The sequence below is a fragment of the Rhinolophus ferrumequinum genome, chromosome 13 (genome assembly GCF_004115265.2).
Source record: "Rhinolophus ferrumequinum isolate MPI-CBG mRhiFer1 chromosome 13, mRhiFer1_v1.p, whole genome shotgun sequence".
Classification (NCBI taxonomy): Eukaryota; Metazoa; Chordata; class Mammalia; order Chiroptera; family Rhinolophidae; genus Rhinolophus; species Rhinolophus ferrumequinum.
This window is the reverse complement of record NC_046296.1, coordinates 4,657,852-4,678,524: the sequence shown is the minus strand read 5'-3', so window position 1 is coordinate 4,678,524 and position 20,673 is coordinate 4,657,852. Positions and strand designations below refer to the sequence as shown.

Genomic DNA, 20,673 nt, shown 5'->3' with positions numbered 1-20,673 from the left:
AAGCACTTTAGAGTCGTCATATGGAGGTTCCATTCAAAGTTTATATTTCCTCCTCTGGAAATATAAGGCTTAGTGTTCTTATAGGTTTAGCAGCTATTAAAACAGTGGTTGAAAAATTCCGTTATTAAGTTTTCAGAGGGCAGGGTGTGTCTTTGGGGGAGTGCAGAACTGTGTGTAACAACAAGTAACTGGGCTTCATTATTAGCCTTGGGTTCAACCAAGGGAAGCATTTCTGGAGACGCAGACCAGAGCAGTCATTAAAGCATTCTGACTGTCCCCCAATATGGCTCATGACATTCAGACCCAGAGATCCCTCCAGCTCACTTCTATCTTCAAGGGAACATGCGTACCTGTTGACGTTCATGTTGCAATGGTTAGCAGACAAAGCATTACTGGCAGAGGTGGTCAGTCGTGAAGAGCTGTCCTTGTCTCCCTGGGCCTTCTTGATGTCCCTGTAGTCGTCTTCGTTGTCACACTGTGTGGAAATAAGCAAAAACCAATCTGCTTTGGATCTCAAGGGTGCGTCATGAGCTCCCATCATCAACTTCCACAAAGCAGGCCTCCCAGGAGACCAGCTCACCTGGCCTCTCTGGAAAGCATCCAGCATCATGCCTGGCCCGTGGCCCAGGTTGCCAGTCAGTTCTTCAATGAATAAGGATGAAATCTGTCACTTTTACTATTGACTGTTTAGTGAGAGGGAAAGCATGGCACTGCAGAATAGTATGGAATTTATATGTATATCCTTCCACACGTTTCTCTCTCTTTCTATCTATGTATACCTACATAGTTCTCCATATTTCCAATATATGTGTTTATCAATTTCTATCTATATATATTTCTTGTATTTATTTTTTTCTCTCTCTCCCCCCACATCAGTCTATCCATTTATCCATCAATCCCCAGGTGGTTAATTGACTGATTCATTCATTAATCAATTAATCACCTGGGGATTGATGGATAAATCAATCCAAAAGTAATGAGGGGGGCAGGGGATCTAGAGGACAACAGAAAGAAAGAGGGGTAGGGAAGTAGGGAGCTGACCCGTATTATACCTGAATTATATTGTTTGAATATGACAACACCCCTGCAAAGGTTATCACCATTTTACAAATGAAGAAAATGAAGTATAGAGAAGGTAAGGTCACCTGATTAAGGTTACCCAGTAGGCCGGAGATGACTACATAATTTGCAGGTTCAGCTCAAAATGAAAATGCTAGGCTCCTTGTTCAAAAAGGAGGAAAAAATTCTTGTCTTGGTGATGATTTTTTTGTATTTGACACCAAAAGCAAAGGCAAGAATAGCAAAAATAAACAAGTGGGACTAAATCAAACTAAAAAGCTTCTGCACAGCAAAGGAAACCATCAACAAAATGAAAAGGCCACCTATGAAATGGGAGGAAGTTTTGCAAACCATATATCTGCTATGGGCTAATATTCAAAACATATAAAGAACTCACAGAACTCAACAGCAAAAAAAAACAACAACCAGACAATCTGATTAAAAAATGGGCAGAGGTCCTAAATAGACACTTTTCCAAAGAGGACATATAATTGGCCAACAGACACATGAAAAGATGCTCAACATCACAAATCATCAGGGAAATGCAAATTAAAACCACAGTGAAGTATCTCCTCACACCTGTCAGAATGGCTGTCATCAATAAATCAAGAAACAACAAGTGTTGCTAAGGATGTGGAGAAAAGGGAACCCTGGTGCACTGTTGGTGGAAATATAAACTGGTGCAGCCACTATGGAACAGTATGGAGATTCCTCAAAAAGTTAAGAATAGAACTACCTTATTGATGAGACAAGAGTTAACAGGAGCGGGCTTGTGAGCTGGCAGGATTCACAAGCAAAGAATTAACAGGAGTGAGCTTGTGAGCTAGCAGGAACGACCTTAAAAATTAACTGCTTGGCTCTGAATCCCCTCGCTAGCACTGCACCTGCAAGCTGACAAACACCTTACATCCATCATAGGTGGGAACAGAACACTTCATAGGTGGGAACAGAATAGTTCCCAATCACAACAGCAACCCCCTGCAAGCTGACATCCATCATAGATGGGAACAGGACAGCTCCCAGGAGAAGATAATTGTAACGGCAGCTCCCCTGCAAGCTGACAAGCACCCTACATCCTTCACGGAAAAATATAAAACCCCAGCATTCCTTGTCATTGGTGCTACTGTCCCTATCAGACTCTGCCCTGATAACACTCCTTTTGCCAGTATTTCTCTTCCAAACAGAATGCTCTCTCTCTCTCTGTCTAACTTTCAATAAACCTTTTTTTGCTCTTATAGAGTCTTGTGAATGCTTTCACATTCTGCGAACAACCAGGGGTTAAATCCATGCCAATACACTTATGACCCAGCAATTCCACTTCTGGTTATTCATTTGAAGAAAATGAAAAGACTAACTCTAAAAGATATATGCACCCCCATGTTCATTGCAGCATTATTTACAATAGCCAAGACATGGAAATAAGCAAAAAATTCATCGGACTCTGTATGAGGTGTGATCAAACAATACTTCCAGGACTGCTTCAGAAAGGGTCAAGAACGATGGGATACGTGTGTTCGAAACAACGGGGAGCATTCTGAGGGGCATTAATGGCAATGTGTCTTTTAATGTAATAACATTTTTTAAATTTAAGCATTCACTGTATGTTTTGATCACACCTCGTAATTACTGTATGCATTTTTGAAAGTAGCTCGGAAAGTGGATCTTGAAAGTTCTCATCTGGAGAAAAAAATACTGTAACTATTGTATTTTGCCGTGTATAATGTGCACCCATGTTTTTGGCCCAAACTTTCAGGGAAAAAAATCTTTTGTTTTTATTTTTTAATTCAAATTTTTATTTGTTTACATTTAGGTACTTGTTTTTTGTATTATAAAGGAATTTTAGCATTTATTTTTTAACATATTATGGGACAAGAAATTTTATGTACTGGTAACAAATTTATGATATTTAGGCATCACAGAAGGTCAAGAACTCTTTGTCGTTGTAAGTTTGTCGTAAGTTCAAGAAAACCAATTATCGTATTCCAGCGTATTATTTTGCATACAGATATTGTTATTGATTTCTAGAGTTACACTTTTAACTCATAAGCATAAATAAAAGAATTAAAACATTTATATAGATATGGTCTTAGTACTACCCATGTATAATGCACTTCCTTATTTTTCCCTCACAAATTTGAGCAAAAATGTGTGCATCATACATGGCAAAAAACAGCATGTATGGTGGTGGATGTTAATTGGACTTACTATGATGATCATTTTGCACTAGATACAAATACAGAATCATTACATTGTACACCAGAAACTAATATAATGTTATGTCAATTATACTTCAAATTTTTTTTTTAGAAAAGCAGGAAGAGTACTGTATAAAGTATTAAAGTAGAAAACATTTTCCCATCTTTCAAAGTCTCTCTCTTGGCTTGCCACAGTGGTATTTATTTGCTGTTTTATATTGTGCTCCTTGAGGGGTGGCGATACCTGGGGTGGTGGGGGATGAGTACAGACTCAAGTGCCCATGGGTCCTGTCCTGTGAATGGGCACATGTGTGGTCCAACAGTAGAGGGTTTCCACTGCCCAGCAATTGTGGAACCCACCTGTAGTGGGGTCACTAACTCCAGTCAGGCATTTCCCCTTTCCATGGCCCACCCCCCAATCCAGGTGAACTGGCAACCCTCGGGGACTGCGGTCTCCTCTCTGAGACCCCTCAGTACTTGGATTGGGGTTGGGCAAGATGTCCCTCCTGACCCCGGCCCTCACTGTGCCTGCCCCTTGGCCCCTGGGGGGCCAAGACAGCAGCCCCGTCTCTGGAAGGAGATGGGGAAGGGAGTCTGCACAGGACCAGGCATACTAAAGGCCAAAGGGCAGGTAGAACCTGTCCAGGGGAACAGGGGGACTGTACATGGGTCAAACTCCACATGCCCCCACACATGCTCTATTGTCCCATCATGCTTCACTTACCAAACACAAACTCGAAGATAAAATGAAGAATTTCAAGATGGCAAGCACAAGCGTTAAACTGCAAGCATGAGCCCTTCTGAGCAGGGGCCCTGTGGGTAAGTGCTACACAAATCTCAGGCTGATTTCTTATTGTAAGACCCTTGTCAGACAATCTTAGTTCATTTTTGGATCTGTCCCTTATCACCTAGTGAACCTGAGGCAAGTCGCTTTAACCTCTCTGCCTCAGTTTCCTCATCTGTAACATGGGCATGACAACAGTATTTGCCTCATAAAGTTGTAAGAATGAAATGATTTAATATGTACAGAATGCTGAGAATAGCATCCCTCATAGGGACATACATATGTGTTAACTGTTAATGATTTTGCCCTAAATTTGGAACCATCCACAATTATTGCAACCTGCGGTTTGTCCCCCATTGTATTTTTCACTGTGGTCCAAGTTACTTTTGAAGGTATGATAATAGGAGGGGATAAAAAGCCTCAAAATTGGCTTTAATTTATGATGAAGTTACTCTCCTGTTCAAAAATCTTCAAAAACTGCTGAGCATTTGGGTCTGCTTCCAGACGATGTGTCTCCAGCTCTCCCTGTTCTTGAACTGTGTTTCTCACTCCCGTGCTTCCCTTGTTCCCCCTTTTCTCCATTTGAGGCAATTTAATCCCTGACACTCTGATTACACTCACGTGCCACATAACATTTTAGTCAACAAGGGAGCACAGATATGACAGTCGTCCCATAAGATTATCATGGAGCAGAAAAATTCCTATCGCCTAGTGTCACTGTAGCTGTCCTAACGTCACAGCACAAGGCATTTGTCGTGTTTGTGGTGATGCGGGTGTGAACAAACCTACTGCCCTGCCAGTCGTATGTAAGTCTAGCACATCCATTACGTACAGGACATGCTACTTGATAATAAACGACTATGTATTTACCACATTATACTTTTTATCATTAGAGTATATTCTGTCTACTTATAAAAAAGTTTTCTAAAACAGAATGCCGTGTTATGCCGGCAGCAGCCTCATGCATCTCGTGTTTACCATGTTTCTTCATTGCTTCACTTTCTCTTGTGCTGGATTGAATCCTGTGTTGTTTTGTACAGTACATGCTGTACAGGCTCGTAGCCCAGGAGCAGCAGGCTAGACCACACAGCCTAGGTGTGCAGTGGGCTAGACCATCCGGGTTTGTGTGAGTGCACTCTGTGATGCTCTCCTTGAACAACACCACCGGGAGAAACAAATGGCGGCTGGTTCTCTGATGCCGTCAACGTCACCTCTTCCCTTCCATCAAAGAATAGGGTTCACACCATGTTTTGCTTTTCTACAGGCCCAGCAGCCTCCAGCTTGCCTCAGCACACTTGATAAGGATTTCATGTATGCCTACTTCAACATGCAGCGGGACAGGAATTATTAATCGAGAACTATAAAACGGGAATAATAATGGTACTTCCCTCCCTGGGCGGTTCTAAGGACTTAACTGAGTTACTGTATGTCAAGTATTCACAACAGTATCCGGTCTGTATAAGGTACTATATGAATGCTTGCTGAGTAAGGACATACCAGACTAGCAGGGGTCTCGTGCTCCACTACCTCACCCAAAAGTTCAGGGACAGCCCTCCTTCCCGGCCAGGCCCTCAGCCCCAAGCCTACCTTGCGTTTCCTCTTGGACTTTGGCAAAGCCTTTTCCACGGGTGTGTCGGCTGGATGGCTGGGTGGTGCGCTTTCAGCGTCCTTGGCTGCAGGAGCACTCAAGACCCCCGGCTCCGGGGGCAGGTGTTCTGGGATCCTGGACAGAAGGGTCAGGTCGATTTTGACCCACAGAGACCTGACCTCGTCACTGTCCTTCAGCGGGGAGAGAAGTTCATTGCGGCCGAAGGGGACCAGAGTGTAGAACTGCTCGTCCAGCTCCTTGGCGATGTCACTGGTGGTCCTGGCGTTGATGGAGCCCACAGAAGCGCGCGTCCCACCGCCACCGCTGATGTTGCTGGCAGCCTCCTTGAGTCTCTGTTCACTCGTGGAGGCAGCGGTGGCCACCGCCTGCGCTTTGGCCAGAGGGTACACCTCCTGCTCTGACTCCAGATCGGAGTCTGAGGACGAGGACGAAGAAGATGACTCTGTCTCGATGAACTCCTTGGACTTGGGAACGATCCTGCTCAGTCCACGGGTGCGGCGCTTCTCGCAGGTGACTGAGGCGCGCAGCTCCTTGCGGTGGCTCGTTCGGCTGTTGCCGCAGGGCCTGGCTTTGGTGGGCTCCGAAGGGATGGCCGTGCCAGCCCCCAGTGTGTCCGCGGGCTCCTCAGGCCGGTGGCAGTTGGCGCTGTCGCCGGCCGAGGTCCTCTCTGTGCGCCTGGGGGGCTTCTTGCCCGCAGACCTTCGTGCGGGCGCGTTCTCGGGTGGCGCACCAGGGACCGCAGGTGGCGGGGCGGCTGCAGTCACGGCCACCGCCACGGCCGCGGGTGGGGACTTCTGCTTCACACCTTTAGTCCCGGGCGCCTTGTTCGCTGTCCTTGGTCTCTGCTCTTCCTTGCAGGCGCTCTTGTCCTTCTCTCTCAGGCCGGTTTGGCACCCGTCGGGGACTTTCCCGCAGTCCTGCACTTGGTCTTTCCCCGGAGGGTAGTACTGATTACTCTCCGGCCCGTGGCTTTCATTTTGGATCAGAATAGGAGGCTTGTGAGGATTAACTTTGTTGAGCCATTTATCCAGCTGCCACTTGTTCGAGGACGCAGGCTCCGCCTAAAAGCAGAAAACCAGCAACAAACAAAACATCTTTTATTACAGACTCACTTAAAAGAGCCTGGCTGCTCTTATCTTCACTTACTCCTTTAGGCGTGTGAGCAGAAAACGCGTGGGCTGGAAGCAAAGGAACATGGGCACAGCAAGGGTGTGGGGCAGCTCTCAGCTGCCCCACAGGATGTGGGATGGTGTCCCTTTCCTGTCCCAGGTCACTTAAATGTCAGCGCTGTTCTTTGAAGCCTATTAGGAAAAATTCGTGGATAGCACTGTGCTTCATTGAACCCACTTCTAGCACTTCTGAGTGGTATACAATGTATATTTTTAATAATTATACATACATACAGACATAAACTTGAGATCCCACAAACGTTAACTAGGGAACCGTCTGAGGGCCCTGAGTGCTACAGCACTCATTTCTTTCTAAGACCTAACATTTTTTGGGGAATTAGAAGAGGGGGATAAGTGGAACCTATATAATCCCACAAAGAATTAACATATAGTTTATGTGGTGAAGGCAAGTGGGGCGTAGTTGTTTACGAGTAGCAGCAGTAACGTTGGGAAGACGGTATACCATTGTTTAGTGGTACAGAACTCCTATTTTCAAGGGACCGGGTGTATGACCTGTGGGCTCTGGCAGCTGAACTTGGTTAGCCCATCCTTAGCCTGCTTTGCCAGAAATGTTTCAGACATGGAAATGACGATGGAGACCTTTCCGGTAAGCAGTTTTGCTGACTTAGAGCAAATCATGGATATGACAAGTTTCAAACTCTGCCCCATAGATTGGTTTGTCACTGAATGCCCCCAAAACAGAATGTGAAATGTGGTGTAGATGCATTTTTCCAGGAGAAGGCCATAGTCCTACGTCTCATAAAAAGGTTAAGAACTGATGATTTTATGGGGAGTAACTGCTTGATCGATTGATTTCTAATGGAAGTCCATTTATCCAGCATCTACGATTATTAATAGAAAAGAGGTATATAAGTGTACAAGTCCAGACAGAGTGGTTTTCAATTTGTGACTATATGTAAAATGGGGGAAATATTTTGAGTGATAAAGGTGATGTATTTTTCTCTACGGCCTCCCACCTTCTGATTGTGGCATCCATTGTTTCACGGGGAGACTACACACCAGCCTAAAATAAAGAAGACACTGCATTTCCAATATAATTGGTTAAAGTCTAGAGCAAGTCAGGCTCCCTTGTAGGAGACAAACTTTTTTTTAACATAATAATTTTCAAAAGCTCGCTTTTATGTGCCAAGATCTGCTTTTCAATAGTGAGGCCCATATTAAGAGCAGAGCTTGGGGTATAACCACATGAAGGGAGTGAAGAGAGGGCAGGGTCTTAGACACAGGGGTCCTGGCTGAGTCTGGGGGAGTCTGGGGCATAGCTCAGGGAAAAGGAAGTGTCTGATGGGCCAGAGGAGCTAGGGGCCACGACGGAGAGGACACAGAGTATGGGCGCCAGGCACTAGAGCTTATGGCAGGGACCATGGACATCCTGCTAGTTCTTTCAAAACTGATGAGACCAACTGCACTTCAGGGAACCCCAGCATGGTGTCCAATGACTGGGAAGCACAAGTAACACTTCACTGGAGGCCAGCATGAGGATCCAAGGCTCTTGCCCTGGGGATCTGGGATGGAAAAGCTTCACTCTGGGACACAGGTATGGGAAGGGAAAACCTCATGGCCCCAACGGGGAGTCTGGTCTCTGACCTGAATTTTGCTATGTTTGTTTTCATGTACCAGAAGGACCAGGGCTCTAGAGTAAGATGCAAAAGAACAAAAAGATCTATCTTTTCGGTGCCCTTGAGTAGTTATATGTAAATCTTACCTCGCTTTACTTTGGCTTCTCCAGAGAAAGAGAACACATGAAACATACAGAACGATAGCAGATGCATGTACTGGAGAAAGTGGGCCACGGAACAGCTTTTGCCAAGGGGAAGCTCCCACCTTCCCTGAAACTAGCTGAGTGTGGCCGAAAGCTAATTTGGTGGCAAACAATTTATGGCTTCTGATATTGTCTCCTCCCGCCCCCATTTCTCTCACTATGTGACCACCGACGAGTCAGTGACTTGTTTGGTTCAGCTTCAGTAAATAGGAATGGATGCTGAAGGGCCTCTTGCAGAACGGGGACCTATACTGGGAGAAGGGGCAAACATTAAGGCAGAGTATACCATTCACACTGGCCCTACCACCATGTCTAACACTACCTCTCTTTCCCCCTACCATCCCCAGCCTTCCTCAGCTCACATCTCTGAGGTGAGAGCACACAGATGATTGCTTGGAGTGAAAACACAGCTGCACACGGGGAGATTCGCGCTAAGACTTCCTGGTGGGAGCGTTAACAGCGGAGGGGAAAATTTAATAAATTTAGTATCGGGCCCATTGCCTGATGTGCTTTAGGGTCATTTTTTCCTGCACTTCACAGCTGAAGAAATCAGTCTGAAGTATCATTTTCAACACATCACTAAATCACACTTCCTTTCTCAAGGATCTACGAAGACCTCCTACTGCCTCTCAAAGGAAATCCAAATTCCTCGGGCTGGTGTTCAAGGGCATTCATCATCTTACAGTCAGTTGTCTTCCACTGTGCAACACCCGCAACGTACCTCCCACTGCACGTATGGCATCTAATTTAATCCACGCCGGTAAGAAATATTATCAGTCCTAGTCTGTAGATGAGGCTCAAAGAGGTTAAGCGACACGTCCAAAGCTGCAGAGCTGTCAGGCACCAGTGAGATGAAACCCGTGTTTGTTGAGGTTGAAATACCAGATTCTCTCTCCTGCTGCCTCACCTGAGCTCCCATCACTGTCTGGCACAGCTTCATGGAAGGGGCACCTCATGCCTTTGAGAAATGTCAGTCTTCAACCTAAAATGATCTAATTAGGTCTGATTTGGCGAGAATACCACTAACTCTCCAAACAATACCTGTGCCCTTTATTATCCTCAAAGGCACAGCCTTTTCTTGTTCATATCTGTTTCATGTTTATATGACGTCTGACAATTACGTTTGCGAACTCATCCTAGAAAAAGTGCTACATACCTCATTGCTGAATATCACTACAGTCACCTTCTAAATATTAATACTCCCCTTGGGAAGCTATGCACTGACACCAGCACCTAGACCTTCAAAGCTATTTTGGAACTCTTTTTCTGGAATGGCCATCAGAGCTGTCGTCGTATTATATTACCCTTGATGTCCTGAATGGCATCAAGATGTCTTCCTTTCAATTTTCCTTTATCTTCGGGTAAAGAAAGAAGTCATTGGGGGCCAGATCAGGTGAGCAGGAAGGGTGTTCCAATACAGTTATTTGTTTACTGGCTAAAACTCCCTCACAGACAGTGCCGTGTGAGCTGGTGCATTGTCGTGATGCAAGAGCCATGAATTGTTGGCAAAAAGTTCAGTTCGTCTTTTTCACGCAGCCTTTTCAGCACTTCCAAAAGTACACTTGGTTAACTGTTTGTCCAGTTGGTACAAATTCATAATGAATAATCCCTCTGATATCAAAAAAGGTTAGCAACACTGTTGCAATTAAGTTCACGAACTTAATTGTCACACCTCAATGTCTTAATACTGGGTCTGCAACAAAGCCAAACACTTCTTTTAGGCGGGGGCTGGGTCTGTTTCTTTGTGTCATTTGCAATGTCTGTCATAGGTTAGGGAGGCAGATTGCCATGACTCTGTTCCTACTAAGCACAACTCGTAGTGGATACAATTTGGTAACCAAATTGTATTATTTATTACTCAGGACGTCCTCACAGATTAGGCTGCACAGGAATATCTGCCATTCCGGGGAGGAGGCAATTGTGGCTAAGGAAGGTTAAATGTGAAAAGTGGCAGTGAAGCGGGGCAAACTCAGGGCTTGGAACCCCCGTCCACGGGCATGCTGCTGGTATGGTCAACCTCCTGAGCCGTCCACCAGGTTCTGCTCAGTGTTTTGTTTGCTCTCTCGCTGCTTTATATTTTCAGGCATGACTCTCCTCTGTGATTAAGCTCTGTATTCATGCCTAAGCGTCCACCGTGCACTGTAGTTCCTGCTTCATCTCCATCCTTCACGGCACCTACTGCCATGTACCCCATGGACACCTCATTAAGGAGAAGCTTGTTGGGTCACTGAGTGACTTGCATCACACTTCTGCTGATTTCCATGGTCAGTTAAGGGAAATGCACAGTGGAAAACACAGCTTACCTGAGCAACATTAAGGGCTGGGTGAAGCCCTAGTGTAAAGAGATGGGTTACACCTACTTAATCTCGGCACGCCTCAAAATCATGGGACCAGGCTCTTTTTACCTCCATGTAGTACCTCTGACGTGGGGAACACTGGTCTGGGAGCTCCGTGTGCTGGCTGAGGGCGAAGGCGCTTTGACATGACAGGATGTACCAGGCCAGGAAAGATAGACCAAGAACAATGAGGCCATTGGGCCATCGAGAGGGGATCTGCAGAGATGGAAATACCGTGTTTCCCCAAAAATAAGACCTACCCCCAAAATAAGCCCCAGCTAAGATCGTCAGCCAGACGGACACATTTAGTACGTTATGACGATGTTCCAGAAGATGATGACATGACTGTATTTGAATAAATGTAGATTGTTGTACATGAACTATTAATAAGACATCCCCTGAAAATACGCCATGATGCGTCTTTTGGAGCAAAAATTAACGTAAGACCCGGTCTTATTTTCAGGGAAACACGGTAGTGTTTGCAGTGGTTCTTCTATGCTAGCTCGCAGATATGGCATTGTATATACTACTTTGGAGGTTCAGCTGAAATGCAGTGGTTTTTTTTACAACCACAGCCATCAAGAACGGTTCAGATGAAACTCAGTGAAGCCCCACAGGTTTCCAGTGCCGGCACATTGAAGGCAACAATCCAGGTGCCTTGGAACCTCATGAGGGTCTCCTTCTATCCCCCTACCCGCGGTTCCCCTTCCTCCCCCCATCAGGATGTTACCAGTAGGGGAAGTGAGGGCCAGAAACACTTAGCTTCAAAGCAGAATAAACTGGCGTGCAAGTGGAATGTGAGGTGTGGGGCTCTACAGAGCCCCTCTGTCAGGTGGGGGTCAGGAAAACAAGCCTCACTGCTGTTTGTGAGGTGATGTGGGCCACTGTAGTCAGAGGGAAACAGTGACACTGTGGCCAGCCAGCCGGAAAATGCTACTTCCCTTCTTTGCGATTTTCATTCTGCAAAGGTGCTTTGTTTCCAAAGGGCGTGTGTCTGCATTAATCTTGGGGAAAATGTTAAGAGACACCTGACTTTTATTCCCACTCATACATTTCTTTCCAGCAGAAAGAAGTGGTGGGCAGCAGGGCTAACAACTCCCTTGCCACTTCTGCATTGTCTCTGCAGAGAGAAGCAAGGAATTGAAAACTAGATGTGGCCTCAGGGAACCTAAACTTTTAGGCTGACTTAAGTAGACTCGTGCTCCCTCTCCTTAGCCAGGGGCCTCTGACAGCTGCTGGAAAAAATGACAAGAGCTTCCTTTCATCACCAAGGGGTTTAAATCTTTGTAATTATCTCAGTGACATTTAGAAAGAATTTGCTTAAAGCACCTTATAACTACTTTTCTTAGGCTACTTTCAGCTACATTCATGAGCTCTAGAAGTCACAGTTCAGCAGGAAAATAAGACTCAACATTCATGAATTTAACCTTCAAAGTCACAAAGAAAAGCCTGGGGGGTCTTCATAGACACACTTTTTGTCCCCATCCACTTTCCTCTGGCTGTTGCAATGTCCCTGGAACCCAGTTATTTCTTATAATACTATTCTAGAGTTTCTCAACAAATTATAGCATAGAGCTGACTTTGAAGAATCCTGTTTAACTCCTCTATTAGATTGAACTCCTGTACTTTTTGTCTGTTTGTTTCAAATTACTCCCATTGTATGCCAGTTCTATGAAGAACTTTCCTGTCAAACTGTTGTATCCTGGAGCCAAGCACCATGTTGGTGGCAAATGCTCAATAAATATTTGTTGAATGAATACTGAATGAGTGAATGAATGAATAAATGAAATTATAAAGAAGGAATCATACTTTAGTTTCTGGGAAGAGCCAGTGTTATAGGAACCTCTGGCTTTTATAGGTTAAAGGTGCTAAGGGCCTTCCCTCTACTACAGGTAGGTAAGTAGGTAAGTAGGTAGACAGGTAGATAGGTAGGTAGGTAGATAGATAGGGCAGAGGACGTAAGCCTCATGGAATGGGGAGAAAAGTGTTGGAGAGATGGATGAGTGGAGAGCTTTTGGTGCAGAGCAGAAAGGTGCTGGAGGAGAAATGAGGAGTGCGGGGAAATATTCTGTCCCTGGGTTTCTCAGGGATCCTGCCCAAAGCCCCAGCTTCCTGAGAGGACACCGGAAGGGGAAAAGCCCGAGGGAATTTAAGGGAATAAACTCAAAGGACTTCAGATGAAAACAACACTGCTTTCGGGTGTGATAACATCCGAAGGCACAGGTAGAAAAGCTGGAAACAGGAGTTGTGCTCCCCTCTCAGCACCGTGGTTTGCCTCAGGGGCTTTGGTTTTATTTCAGAGCCTATTTAGAAATGTGGGCCCCAAGTGGTAAAGAGGATTGTAGGCAAACAGTTAAATCTTACTACCCACGGTAATGCCAAAGGTTTATATACTCAAGAGGAAACTATTTTATTCCTTCCTTAGAACTCAGAGTCTACTCCTACAGATGGACGGACTTGAGAAATCGGCTCCCAACCCTCTCCCAAGAATCTCCATGCTCTGAATTACTCTTTATTTTTCCCCTTTACCCTTTGAAATAGAAATAGCACTGTTTTTATTGGTGCCTTATAATGTTTTTATATGAGGCACCTAAATCTTCCACACAGATACTCATTATAGCTATAAAAGCTTTCATTATTATTTGTAGGTTGATGCTAATTTTTCTTTTTATATTTTCACAAAGAAAACACAGTTAAGAAAGTTTTATTAATATTTATAGCTCTTGTTCTTCTAATCCGTGACAAACTGCAAAAACAGTAAGATTATAACCATGTTTAACCCATAAAAACTCCTTTCCCCGTGATTTATGGGCGACCCCATTTCCCAGGCGGTAAACTTCCCTCGCTGGTTACTTCCTCGCTGACTCTTAGGGAGACTTGATCCATAGGGTATTTCCAGTCAGTGGTAATTATAGCATATTTGGAAATTTCTGGAAGTCAAGAGAGAGCTTTTTGGACAACGAAAGATGAAGTTTCTGTACTCCCAAAGAAGCTGTGCAATTAGGAGAACTGTGGGGAGGGGACAGAGTGAGGGAAATGATGTCCAAACAAACCCTGACAGGCTGCCCAGGGGTGGTGGCTGCAAGGGTCCTGGCTGTGACAGCCCAGAGTCCACGGGGGAGAAGCCGCCAGGGCAGGGGCTCGGGGGCCAGTGCAGGTCTTACCTCGGGGCTGGAGTAGTGGGCAGTGCCCTCGCTCTCACTGGAACTGCTCTCGGTCTCGGAGTCTGATCCGGAGCTGCTCTCCGAGTCGCTGGACGAGCTGCTGCCGCTGCTGCTGCTGCCACTGCCGCTGCCCTTGCTGGGAGGCACCGAGGCTCTGCAGTTGGCCTGCTGGACTACAGCGCTGCCAGCCCACAGGGCCCCCGGGGAAAGACAGGGAAGGAAAGCCAAGTGAGCAAACACGAACACCACCGAGCACGCTGCCACTCCAGCACAGCAGACGGGGGGCCCAGGCCACACATCTGTCAACCATCCCTTGGCCCATGAAGAGTGATCACCAAGGTCAAAAGCATTCTAATGGTTAAAAGAAGTATTAAATAAAATTGGAGTGAAAGTTGGTGCCCCTTGGTGGTCGGGCATGTGTTCTTTGCGTGGCCATTTTAGAAGGGAAGGTGGCGTAATTCCAGAATGACTGTGTCTATTTTACTGCTGTTGTCGGGAATGGCTTTTCCAAGGCACCCCAAATCTAATCATCTACAAAACTGCAAGGAAATCCAAAATGCTTGAAATATTTTATAAAAAATGAAAATGTCTGTTTGCCTTATTCTCGGACGTAGGCTGTGAGGACACGCACAGTATTTTGCTCTGTGCTTTCATGGCCTGCTGGAAGGTTCTGGAGACCGCAGGGCCGGCAAAGTTACAGTCTGGCTGCCCACCTCTTCCTGCTCACAGACTCGAGGGCTGTCTCCCTTATAGGAGCTGGCTTGCTAAACAAACAGTCATCTTCCTCTGAGTCCTTTATTAATGAAGATCCATTACTTACACATTTTTATATATTTCAGGCTTTAAAATTCAACCCCAGTACAGTGGCTTAGAGCAATAGCATTTCAAATGATACTTGATGTTCCCACCCACACTGGAATTTGCCAGGAAGTTATATACTCCAATTATATACTCAAAGAGAACAGGAAAAATGGACACTTTCGAATGGTAATTAATTTACCACAAAACTTCAAATAGCACACATCCACCCCAAAGAGAGTGTGAGCCAAAAAAAGTTTCAGTACTCACATAATATTCAACATCTGCAAAGTCTGTATTAATTGCATTGAAACACACCTGAATTTGTTTTTTTGAGGTCAAATTCTAAACCCAGAAAATGCAGTGACTATGTTTTTTTTTATGTTGAATCAGCAGATAGTTGCTTGTCCTTTTCAAATGTGACTACTGCTTCAATAGGACTGAATATTAGTGAAGGCCATGGGCTGGGGGGCTTGTCAGGGTTTAGGGTCTCAAGTGCAAAGCAGCCTGGACAAGGTAAAGGGCCCTTTTTACCCTCCCCTTAAATCTTTGACACACACACACACACAAAAAAGCTTTGCCCATGGACAGATTCTCATAAATCCTCAGTGTGAGGGCAGCGAGGGGGTTAATACTCATTGGAGCCTGGCTTCTAGAAGAATGGAAAGACAAGAAACTGTCTTGCAGGATATATCTGGAAATAAAAGCACCTTCTAGAACTGCAGAGTTAGGGAAAGAACAGGTTGGAACATAACCTTCCATAGTGGTTTTTCTGTCCACCACCAATATCATGGTCCATACCTACTGTGTGACAAAACTCTTCAACATCAGACAACATCTGCACGTTTATGTCTTGCCTGAGCTAAAGTGATTTCTTTGGCAGCCTCTCATTTATGTCTGGTGTTGAGTGAGGAATCCTGGCTCTTTAGACAGAGGCAGGGAAGGGGAGGTTAGTGACCAAAGGGCTGTAATATCGCTTTCTTCTCTTATGAACTAAACTCCAACAATACCCCCTCCTGCTCCCCGGTCATAAGACTAAACCCCCAAATCTCCCAAAGTGAAGCAACACATGGTGGAGGAAAGGATATGTCCGCCCCCACGGTACTTTGGGTGACACTGCCGAAGACTGGGAAATTAAGATGAATAATCAGCATTCGGATTGGTGTTGTGTGACGGCCAAAGGCTTTGATCACAGGGCACTACAGCCCACCTGCTTCAGCTCAAACAACGAAGCCCCTGTGATGAAGCTGTGGTGTGTGCACGTGTGAGCGCAGAAGCAGTAACATGTGTGTGGTTCCCTGGGGCTCGCACCGCAAAGTGGCTGCCTGCCTTTGGAAAAGCAGCACTCTAACTTCCGGGAAGACATCCATTCACCAGTCACCGCACGGCCTGCCTTTTCCAAACGCCTGTCCTACAGGAATGAGACACTGGCCCAAGTAGACAGAATCTCAGATCAGATCTAGCTCAGTAGAAAAGTCTTAGGCTTTCATGATTTCCTTCCTTAAACCAGGAAATTCACTTCAAATGAGTTTTACTGGCATAACTATTATTTGCTTTATAAAACAGTTGAGAGAGCCAAGAGTTTTAGGTTTTTCTTCATGCTTTGCTTGTAAGGGCTGTGGGGCTTATGATGCCTCTGGGGTCAGGATTGAATATGTTCGTGTTTCTTTGGTCCAGGTAGAGAACATGTCACCAGAAAGAATCCATGTTACATACCCCTAGCCTGAAGAGCTCTGGTGGCTCCAGTTGTGAGATCAAGAGAACTACACTACATCCATTAACTAATCTTTGTGTGGGTCCTTGGGCGGGGGACTGGTTGTTCGGCCTCAGTGTAATGACCACTCTTGTCGTGAGCACGTGAGGCTGCTGTGCTTCCCTTGGAGGGAGGCAGAGTAAAGACTAGAGAGCCGGGTGGTCATCACTGCAGACTAGTGCTAATAAAAGGATTGGCTCCGCTCAGCCAGCAGCGCTCTCTGGGGTCACAGAATCAAGAAGATGAAAAAGACTTATCGGAAAGACCTTCCTGAAAAAAAAACTAGGCTGTATATATTTAAAAGGGCCTACTGAAAACTTTAGTATGCCAACTAGGTGTCACGTTGCTGTACCAAAGATAGTAAAAAAAATTTAAATTAAAAATTTTTAACTTTTCCCTGGAAGGATAACATAAATTGGTTGATATGATGACACAGCCTTCGATAATTTTTAGGAGAGTTCTTAGACCCTATGCCATTCCAGGAACATGGTGCCATTGAGTCTGCAGACATGAAAACATCAGTGAGATCATGGAATAAGTCTTTTTGTCACCCAACTTAGCACAGTGCCTGGGACATAGCAGTCGTTCCCATGTGATTGCTGAATAATAATAAAAAAAAAACCAATAGAAAAAAAATCCATCATTGGGTGAGGTTTTTTTTTTTTTTCTTTTTCCACTTAACCTTTCAAAAAGGTTACAGTTTCTCTTTTCCAATAAAAAGTATTTAAGGGGATTTCAGCACCTCTGTACTCTTCCAATTTTAACACTTCTTCCTTTCAGAGAATATTTAAATGTTCTCTAAATTTAATCTGCTGTAATTTAAGCCCAGTTCTCTTTTGGATGGTGCATTTAATTTCTGTATTTTGATTTCATGAAATGTTTTGCTGGTTTTGTGAGTGGTCAAGACCAAGTACACCTTTGAGAGAGTCCTGGCTTTACTCTAAATGACCTGTTTGCTGTGTCCCTTCCTTTGGCTACAGAAACATACTCCTTTCAGAATCTGGCCTGGGATAAGTCTGAATACAGACAGTAAAAGATCTGGAACCTAAATGACAAATCCTGGCTCTCACAGTCAAGGGTGCTCCTGCTTGCCAAGTGTATTGTGGGGCCTGGATAAATATCCACAGTTGTCCACAAGCTTTCAACCAACAACTAGCTGGGAGGCAGGCTGTCTGCCTGGTTGGCACCGTGTGGATGCTGTGATGCCCAGCATGGTGCCTCGCCTCCTGTGGGCACTGCACTGGTCTTGGCCGAATGATAATATTATGGAAGAGGCTACAGCACCTCCTCCGTCGGCCCTCAGAATGAACTCAACAAATGCGTGACTCGCAAACTGTCATCAGTCCCCTGGCAACAGCAGTCCTGCATGGAAAGCATCTTTGTTGATATGAATTGATCTGAAACTATAACCACATTACGAGAAGTGAAAAATGGTAAAAGTTGGCACCAGAAGGTTCACTGTTGCTGGAATTCCCTTCCAAAAAACAAAACTGATAGGACCGTTGGTTCGGATCTAACATTTTTGTTTGCTCTGCATTACCACCAGGAACAATTGTTCTGTGAAACGCGGCTTTTGGAGCTCTTCATGGTCTGGCCTCAATCACAGCTCCAGCTTAGCCTCAGTGGGTCCATCTCTAAAGCTCAGCCATGACAATTTATCATCATTTTGACAATCTTCAGGTATAGCTGGGTGCCTTTGCTCATGCCATTTCCTGTGCCAGACAATCCTTTCTCCCTTTCTTCTTCTGGTTATTTCACTCTCCAGGACTGAGTTGCAATGCTATCCTATTCTGTGAAGTTTTTGCCAATTTCCCCACACATAATGGATGTTTCCTCCCCGGGCTCCTAGCACATTGCCCATTTCTCTGTTGGAGCCCTTACCATATAAGGATAGGAATTATCTAATTTATCCTTGTATTCCCCAAAGCTATCAGAGGGTCTGGCATAAACAGACTCTCAACAAATATTGATTGACTTAATAAAAGAAAAATGATTCTTGATACAGTTGTGTAAGTCCATGTATTTTGTTATACTAGCCAATGAGATGTTTATATGTACAACATAGGTATTTTTTTCTGTTGCTTGGTGCTGTCTAGGATTTCATAAAACTGAAATCTTTAGAAAGTTACCATCTATATTACAGATTACAAACTGGAAACTTACAGGGACCAGGAAAGTACTGTGTTTCCCTCAAAATAAGACCTAACTGGACAATCAGCTCTAATGCGTCTTTTGGAGCAAAAATTAATATAACACCCAGTCTTATTTTAATATAATATAAGACTGGGTATAATATAATATAATATAATACTGGGTTTTATATTAATTTTTGCTCCAAAAGATGTATTAGAGCAGACTGTTCGGCTAGGTCTTATTTTCGGGGAAACACGATAGCATACATGAGTGAAGTGTCCAGGTATGAAGAAAACTAAATGCCTAACATGTGAAGATAAATGATAGTGGACCCTTGGCTCCATGGTGGGGAAGGTGTCAAACTGGAGAGCCCCATGTGGTCTAACACTGCTCCCCATGCCAGCATCTCTGCCACATGGAAGGGAGACCCCAGTGTTACCAAGTCCTTTGATTTTCTAAAGGGAGCCCCAAATCTTGGTGTTTATAGCCAATCTCCTGATTTTTAAAATGCTAATATCTAATTTGAAAGGTTCTAACAATGAGAAGTTCCTTTGCATTTTAGCAATGAAACACATGTGTAGGGCAGATGAGGCCTGTGGAGCACCAGTTTGAGACCCCTGAGCTCTGTTCTATTATTACACATTCTGAAAGCCGCAGATGGTTCCACTTAAAAGCGATGGACAAAAAAGACCATAACCAGGAGTTTTTACTCCCGTAGGGATTTAGATTAGCAGGGACAAACAAGAGGTTAACCACATCCATGCACTCTCTCTGTCCACTTATTTAAAATTTGAAATAATTACTGATCCACCAGAAGCTGCAAAATAGTAGAGATGTCTCATGTACCCCTCACTCAGCTTCTCGTGTGGCTCCATCGTATGTAACTATGGTATAGTATCAAAAGTAGAAAGCTGACAATGGTACAATGTGTGTATGGTTCTATGTCATTTTATCACGTCTGCAGATTCACGTAACACCACCACAGTCAAGATTCTGAACTGTCCCATCACCATAAGGACCTCCCTCATGCTACCTCCCCCGTTAGAGTCACACCCATCTCTCAGCCCCACCTCTCCCTAACATCTGGCAACTACTACTAATCTGTTTCCCATCTCTAAAATTTTATCATTTTAAAATGGAGTCATATCATGTGCATCTTTTTAAAATGAGATATGATTTAAATATCATAGTATGTATCTTTTTGACATGCTTTTTTTTTTCCAGTCAACACAAAGCCCAGAGATCCATCCAAGCTGTTAAGTATACCAACAGCTAGTTATTTTTTATTGATTCCATGGTATGGATGTTTAACCATTTGCTCATTGTTTCACCATTCAACCAATGAGGGACGTTTTGGTTGTTTTTAGTTTTTGGCTATTACAGATACGTCTACCATGAGTGTTTGTGTATAGGTTTCCGTGTGCACATATATGTTCATTTCTCTGGGACAAATGCCAAGCAAAGAATGTGACTGCTAAGTTGAATGATAAGTGCATGTTTAGGTTTTAAAGAAACTTTCAATTTTATCAGTCTTTGATTCATGTATTTTTCAGCTCTGTTGTTTGGTGCATACACATTTAAGAATGTTATGTCTGAGTGAAAAGGGTGAAGGGATTAAGAAGTACAAATTGGTAGTCACAAAACAGTCAGGGGGATGTAAAGTACAGCATAGAGAATATAGTCAGTAATGTTGCAACAACTATGTATAGTGTCAGATGGATACTGGACTAATTGGGGGGAATCACTGCATAAATTATATAAATGTCTAACCACTATGCTGTGCACCTGAAATTAATATAAAATAAGATCATATAAAATTAATATAAAATAATATATTGAATGTCAACTGTAACTGAAAAAAATAAGTAATATTTTCAAAAAAGGAATATTATG

General features: G+C 44.2%; 1 protein-coding gene across 6 annotated transcripts in view; it reads right to left on the bottom strand.

The window, feature by feature from the left end:
- The window catches only part of AFF3 (ALF transcription elongation factor 3), a 538,469-nt gene that overhangs the window by 32,509 nt on the left and 485,287 nt on the right, over positions 1-20,673 (bottom strand). For all 6 annotated transcript variants that reach the window (XM_033124714.1, XM_033124718.1, XM_033124715.1 and 3 more), the window contains 3 exons: positions 14,097-14,277; positions 5,626-6,708; positions 351-475 (listed from right to left, as the gene is read on the bottom strand). In XM_033124714.1, coding sequence (XP_032980605.1) covers positions 351-475; positions 5,626-6,708; positions 14,097-14,277 — 1,389 coding nt within the window. The remainder of the gene's footprint in view (positions 1-350; positions 476-5,625; positions 6,709-14,096; positions 14,278-20,673) is intronic.